The 7362-nt window shown below is 36.6% G+C and overlaps 1 protein-coding gene across 1 annotated transcript in view; it reads right to left on the reverse strand.

Moving 5' to 3' along the window:
• LOC120418104 (programmed cell death protein 4) overlaps positions 1–7362 on the reverse strand; it is a 33188-nt gene extending 25826 nt beyond the window's left edge. Inside the window, exons 1-3 of the mRNA XM_039580374.2 lie at positions 5899–7362; positions 2884–3278; positions 2547–2797 (exon numbers count right to left, since the gene is read on the reverse strand). Of these exons, the coding sequence (XP_039436308.1) occupies positions 2547–2797; positions 2884–3278; positions 5899–6610 (1358 nt within the window). The 5' untranslated portion in view covers positions 6611–7362. The remainder of the gene's footprint in view (positions 1–2546; positions 2798–2883; positions 3279–5898) is intronic.

Raw genomic sequence — 7362 nt, forward strand, 5'->3', positions numbered from 1 at the left:
ACTAAATCGTCACCACAGGATCATAAATTTGACGCAATCTTAGTCCACACGATTCGAAAACAAACCCCAATTTGGGGCGCGGCGTCGACCTGAAGTTGTTTTCGTACTCTCCGTACCGTGTATCAAGTTTTGTTCTATTTTTGAACAACTAACTCGCGCGAGCACCCCCGACGGTCGAGTCTTTGTTGTTGTTGTTGTTCGATTATGTTTTGGTAGTGGCGCGGCACGAACCGGTTTAATTGTTATTTTGATTCGAGCACGCCGCCTCGTTGAGTGAGTAAGCAGGAAGTCAGGTTGGAAGAGAACTTGCGAGGGGGCGAGAGTAGGTTTGATGGGAAATGTTACCTCGTGGTATTTGGAGCCGGTTTGGGATAGATTCTTGTCAAAACAAACAACAGACTCTGCTTGGTTTGAGTCTTTGCAAAGCAAAGCCTGCTCAAACCCAATCAAAAAGTAAACAAAATAAAAACTTCAAAAAATCAAAAAAATGAAATTAGAGACTTAAAATTAAATCAATCTTAAACTAAAAAAAAGCAAAATTCAAAAACATAAAAAAATTAGGGTTCAAAAATTCACAAAATCACAAAAAAAATGCAAATTAAAAAAAATCATTCAAATAAAAACAAATCAAATCATAAAAAAAGGTTTAAACACTCAACCGTTTAAAAATTACAACAAAACTCTAAAATTCAAAAATTCTTCAATATTTTACAGTTTACAATTCTTAAAATTCTTAAAATACTTAAAATTCTTAAAATTCTTAAAATTCTTAAAATTCTTAAAATTCTTAAAATTCTTAAAATTCTTAAAATTCTTAATATTCTTAAAATTCTTAAAATTCTTAAAATTCTTAAAATTCATAAAATTCTTAAAATTCTTAAAATTCTTAAAATTCTTAAAATTCTTAAAATTCTTAAAATTCTTGAAATTCTTAAAATTCTTAAAATTCTTAAAATTCTTAAAATTCTTAAACTTCTTAAAATTCTTAAAATTCTTCAAATTCTTAAAATTCTTAAAATTTTTAAAAATCTTAAAATTCTTAAAATTCTTTACATTTTATAAATTCTTAAAATTCTTAAAATTCTTAAAATTCTTAAAATTCTTAAAATTCTTAAAATTCTTAAAATTCTTAAAATTCTTAAAATTCTTAAAATTCTTAAAATTCTTAAAAATTCTAAAACTCTTAAAATTCTTAAAATTCTTAAAATTTTTAAAATTCTTAAAATTTTTAAAATTCTTAAAATTCTTAAAATTTCTAAAATTCTTAAAATTCTTAAAATTCTTAAAATTCTTAAAATTCTTAAAATTCTTAAAATTCTTAAAATTCTTAAAATTCTTAAAATTCTTAAAATTCTTAAAATTCTTAAAATTCTTAAAATTCTTAAAATTCTTAAAATTCTTAAAATTCTTAAAATTCTTAAAATTTTTAAATTTCTTAAAATTCTTAAAATTCTTAGAATTTTTAAAATTTTTAAAATTCTTAAAATTCTTAAAATTCTTAAAATTCTTAAAATTCTTAAAATTCTTAAAATTCTTAAAATTCTTAAAATTCTTAAAATTCTTAAAATTCTTAAAATTCTTAAAATTCTTAAAATTCTTAAAATTCTTAAAATTCTTAAAATTCTTAAAATTCTTAAAATTCTTAAAATTCTTAAAATTCTTAAAATTCTTAAAATTCTTAAAATTCTTAAAATTCTTAAAATTCTTAAAATTCTTAAAATTCTTAAAATTCTTAAAATTCTTAAAATTCTTAAAATTCTTAAAATTCTTAAAATTCTTAAAATTCTTAAAATTCTTAAAATTCTTAAAATTCTTAAAATTCTTAAAATTCTTAAAATTCTTAAAATTCTTAAAATTCTTACAATTCTTACAATTCTTAAAATTCTTAAAATTCTTAAAATTCTTAAATTTCTTAAAATTCTTAAAATTCTTAAAATTCTTGAAATTCTTAAAATTCTTAAAATTCTTAAAATTCTTAAAATTCTTAAAATTTTTAAAATTCTTAAAATTCTTAAAATTTTTAACACTTCTTAAAATTTTAAAATTCTTTAAATTCTTAAAATTTTAAAATTGAACATTTTTGACAGCAGATCTAAAAATTCTTAAAATTTGGAAATTTAATAGCTTAAAAATCTAAATTTCTTAAATTCTAGAAATTTATTGAAAAATTTAAAAATAAATTTATAAAAAATCGGTTTTAAAAATTTTGGTAAAGTTTTAATTTTATTTTTAAATTTTTATGCTGCTAAATTTTTGTGAACTTTTTTGTTTAATTTTGGAAATTTAAGTTTCTAAATAATTTAAAATAATAGAAATAAGAAATCAGAAAAGAAATCAAAATATTTTAAAATTGTAGAAATTATTGAAAAATTGAATTTTGGATTTTTGTACGGTTTGGACTTTTTGGACATTGGATGAGCGTAAAAAAATGAGGTTAAATCCCACCCTTTTCAACAACATAATACAGGAAGTTCGATGGTTAAGTGAGACGGTTTAAGCGCCACTCCCGAAAGAGACCCCCCCCTTCAACCCCTGTTCAAACTCACCTCGACGGCAGATCCTTGATGACGGCCTCGTTCAGGAAGTCAGCGCGCTGGCAGCGCTGCACGAACCGATCCAGAATGGAGTACGCCAGCGGAATGTCCAGCACGATATCAGTCATGTCCTCGTACACCCGCCGGAAGCCCTGCTCCATCTGTTCCGGCGTCACGAGGCAGGTATCGTCCAGCGATTTGAACAGCGCGCAGATGGCCTCCTCGGTGGGTTCGCTGAGCGCCTCGAGCATCATTACGATGGCCTGTGTTCCCGAGAGCCGAGAGGGGAGAAATAAAGAACAAACGTTAACCCTAACCTCTCTTTTTTCGAGCTGCACCGAAACCGTACCTCGTAGATCAGCTCGTGGTGGAAATGAGGCACCTCCAGCTCCTTGATCGAGCGCTGGGCCTCCTCGAGATCACGCGACAGCAGGTACTCCTGCAGCAGGATCGCCATCTGGCGGGTAAGCGTCTTCACGGGTCGGAGCGCCCCTCCGACGCCCCACACGTCGTCCAGGTGGCCCCAGCCCTGGTGCAGCGAGAGCAGGCCGCTAGCGCGCGTCAGCGCTTCCCGGGCCGGCGCGCTCAGCGTGGCCGCGTCCGGGCGGGCTTCCACGTCGAACGCGAACTTGGGCGGGATGCAGTCGTCGGCAACGGCCCGGGCGATAAAGTTGCCCAGGATGTGGGGCGCCTCGGGCGTGTCCAGGATCAGGTCCGGCATGTTTGCCAGCAACGTGTCGAAACCTGGACGGAAGGTGTTATGGGTTAGTGGAACAGTGGTTCAGGTCACCGAAAACCGTTTTTGGATTTTGAATTTTTGATGAATTGTAAAATGAACCTTTCCGTAGCATCGCAGCTTGTAAGGCATATCGTCGAATTGCATTACAAATCAATTGTTGTCAAATAAACTGCGTTTATGTTAAGTTTGACACTCCTTTTACACGGTGTTCACACAAACTACTCAACTTTATGAATATGGTAGTGTGTGTGAGCACCGCGTAAAAAGTGACAGTTCTCAAAACTTGATTTTTTAACAACACAGACGATTGATGGAATTTTCTCAAAATTTCGATAAATCGCTAGCAGGGATGGAATAATCGCAAAAAAAACATTTTCGCTTGCGAACTTTCTTCACCCGCGAAAGAGAGAGGAGGCGAATCACTCAAAAGAAAATCGCACTCGAAATTCTCCAAGAAAATAATTCTGCTGATGATTTTTTGTGAATTTCCTTGTCAGCACCACCACTTAAAATCATTTATTTCACTTTGTTTACACACATTGCCCATCCGCAAAATGTGACAGGTCATATTCGACGTGTGACGTTACACTTGCAAGTGTAGTAGTGAAAAAGATGTTCCGCCGAATAATCAAGATGATGATTTTTTTGACTCCTTTTACCGATCTTTCGTGCGCGAGAGAGGAGAGCCATGCTCCCTTCGTCCACGTCCAAAGATTTTCTTTTGATGATGATTTTTCCATCGTTGTTCGCTATTTTATTTTTAACTCCGACGAAAGTAAGACGAGATGAAACTTGATGACAAAAATCTCTCAAAAATAACATTAAAATCACACTGAAAGGTTTTAATTATTTTTGTTTGCATTGTTTCTCTGTAAAAATTCGTGCTTGCCATTTCATTAGGGCACATCACTTTTTTTAAACAAGAGTGTGTCCCTTTCACACCTTATGTAAACTGTCATTTGAGTGAAAGGGATACACTATTGTTTACAAAAGTTATGTGCCCTTTTGAAATGTTAGGCTCCAATTTAGCATTCAGTGACCTTCTCTCAAATATCAAAATATATCACGCAAGATAGTGAAGCGCCTCTATCTCCTTTCAATATCTCTCCCTATGATAGATCAGTGAAACATTTTAGATGAAGGTTGTTTTAGAACAATCTGGAGTAAATTTTCGTTTTAACTAATCTTCTATGGGTTTCATAAACACGTAATTTTAATTTTTCCATCCTTTTGAAAAGTTAGAGCTGATATTTTGAGCATGTTGAAACTTTAACAATTTTCTAGTGAACTAGAATTTTTTTTTAAATAAAATAATCAAAAGTAATCGCTGATATAGAAAATTATCCATTTTTCTAAATCAACGGTTAGGTTTTGATTATTTATTTTTCGTTGAGAAATTTGAATAAACATAGTTAAAAAATGATAAGAAAAACTATTTTCTAATTTTAAACCACACAAATAATAAACTGGATGCTGAAAAGACAGAATGGGTAACGTGATTTTCGAATGCTCCCCACTGCTCCGCACTACTACAACTACACTACAACTGTAAACATAAACAAAGTGGAAGGCTATGTTCAAGCTCAAGCGTGACATATTTTTTTGCGTTTGAAGTGACTTGTTTTGAAACATTTTGGATCAGTTGATGTTAAAGTTTTCGCTGAAAAATTAAGTGCTTCGCGCTTTTTTTGTCCGTTGACTAAACGATGGGCGTCCATAAAAGGATTTTTTTTTGTTTTCCTCTGGATGAAAAAATGCGTCAAAAAAGGGTGGAATTTTGTGAATTAGAAGAGCAATTGAATGGAAGTTCCGAGATTATGTATCGTAGAGCGCAGTGATAATATCGGAGTAAGATTATTCAATATTTTGTCGCTGGTGTCATTCATAGTTATTGATAACTCGTCGCTTACATTTCAAAAAGCGTCATAAAATAGTTTTTGCTTGAGAAATAGCGCTTATTGAAATCTTAGCGATGAATTATGCCAATCTTCCACCTTTTTCTTAAGATTTGTTGACTTCGAATACCTCAAAAGCTTCATCGACTTTTTTATTCCTGACAAAATAATTATAAGATTGATTACAATACTTGCCACTTCTAGGTATCATTTTGCGAACAGTAAATTGGTTCCGCTTTGACAGTTCTAAATTGAGGCCGCTTTGCGAACCACTATTCTGCACCCAGATAATAAATCATGTATGTTAAAAAAAATATTACTATAAATCGGCAAAAATATGAATTTCCAGTGTTGAGGGTCATTTCTCCGGATCTCTTTGAAGGTTGAAGAGTAAAATTTATCTGATGAATCAAAAAACAAGAAAAATCAAACATTTTGGAAATTTAGCAAATTTAAACAAATTTTATAAATTCAAAATTTGAGAATGCATTTATTTTTGTTTGTTTCAGACTTGAATCTAACTGAAGATTTTTGATTTTCATACTGTTTTCATTGCCGCGACAACTTCTTATGTAGGCTGATTTCAGCGGAAAAACGTGGGTGTATTGGTGAGAACGGCAAACTGTTTGGCAGAAACACTGTCAAAAAGTGCATCAAAAGCTACATGACATATTCTGATGCACTTTTCACGTGTGGGTGTATAAATGAAAAAATCCAGCAAACAACCTACCCTTGCAAATATCCCGGCTGGTGATGGTGCGGCCGTAGAGATCTGAGATCAGCACCGACGTCAGTTCCCGCTGGGACTGCTTGTGCTCAAAGGCCATCTCCACGGCCACCTTCGGAACGAGCGCCCGCCGCTCGGCGCTCATCATGTCGTCCAAACTGTCCGCCACCTCGTGCGTGTCCCCGTGCTCGTAGTACTCGAGCAGGATCGACCCGACCTTTTTGGTAAACTCCTCGACCGTAATCTCCGGCACGACCTCCTTCAGCTCGATGTTGCGCCGGCTGTTGTACGCGTCCAGGTCAAAGTTCGGATCGTTCTGGTCCAGCTCCTCGTCCAGCTCTTCGAGCTCCGAGCCGAGCTTACCCCAGACACCCTTGCCGCCAGCCCCACCCTTCTTGGGCAGACCTCGGCCGGTGCCGTTGCGCGACCGCCGGCTGTTCTTCCATTTGCGGTGTGGCGCCACAAAGTTGGGCGTTCCGGCCACGCCGAGGACCCCGTCCTTGCTGTTGGACCGGGACAGCTTGCGGACCCGTTTCTTCTGCTTGTCGTCCAGTATGGCAATCGGTTTTTTCATCAAGCCGTCTCCGGCACCGGCCGGAGATCCGTTGGCCTTGGGGCTTCCAACGGGACTCGACGAGTTCTCGCTGTGGTGCCCGTTGAGCCCGGCTCCGTTCAGGGCATGGTCGCCGTTCGGCATCTTCTCGACCTCCATCATCGTGTCGTCAACCTTCGCTACTCTAGCCGCTGATTGAGGTTGTTGTTGGTGGTCTTGCAGCTGGTCGGAGCAGGTCTGCTGGCCGGGAGGGGTAAATTCACGCACACAACGACAGCGGCGCGTCGCCGGAACAATACACAGACGCAAACCTCCCGGGGTCTATTTTAAACTCCACCGCTCTTCGACTCCCGGTTGCGAAAGTTCTAGACCTTTCGAGCCAATGTCCAACTTTTACCCTCTACTCGGAATAGTTCAAAAAACTCCCAAACTTTATTTTGTAAAATATTTATTTTAGCCCAAAAGAGCCGCCGCACAAAAACAAAATGTCCTCCGGCCTTGAAATTCAGAGGCCGGTCGCCGGATCGGATCAATCCCGAAGCGTAGACAGAATCGATCGCAGATATTCTAGTCCTGCTCGAACTCCCTGGGAAATCCGGCTTGTGTCCGCGCGATGTCACCTCTAATCAAAGTTTATTCTATATTCTCACTTTACAGAAAAAAAAGAATCAACCGCAACTTTGTATCACACTTTGGAATATACTGCGTAATACCGCCGCACACTCCGCACTCTTCACTCTCTACTCCACCCTTCTTCACACAATTTAGCACGACCCACGAAAGAGCAAAAGAGACAGAGATGTACAAAGTAGTTGCTGCTGCTGCTGCTCAATAACAAACGCCTTCCAAAAATACAACTCCGAAAAAAGCACGTCCACTTCGCTCGACTGTCGCCGATGGATTGACGAGTCGCT

Source organism: Culex pipiens, chromosome 1 (genome assembly GCF_016801865.2).
Source record: "Culex pipiens pallens isolate TS chromosome 1, TS_CPP_V2, whole genome shotgun sequence".
NCBI classification, from domain to species: domain Eukaryota; kingdom Metazoa; phylum Arthropoda; class Insecta; order Diptera; family Culicidae; genus Culex; species Culex pipiens.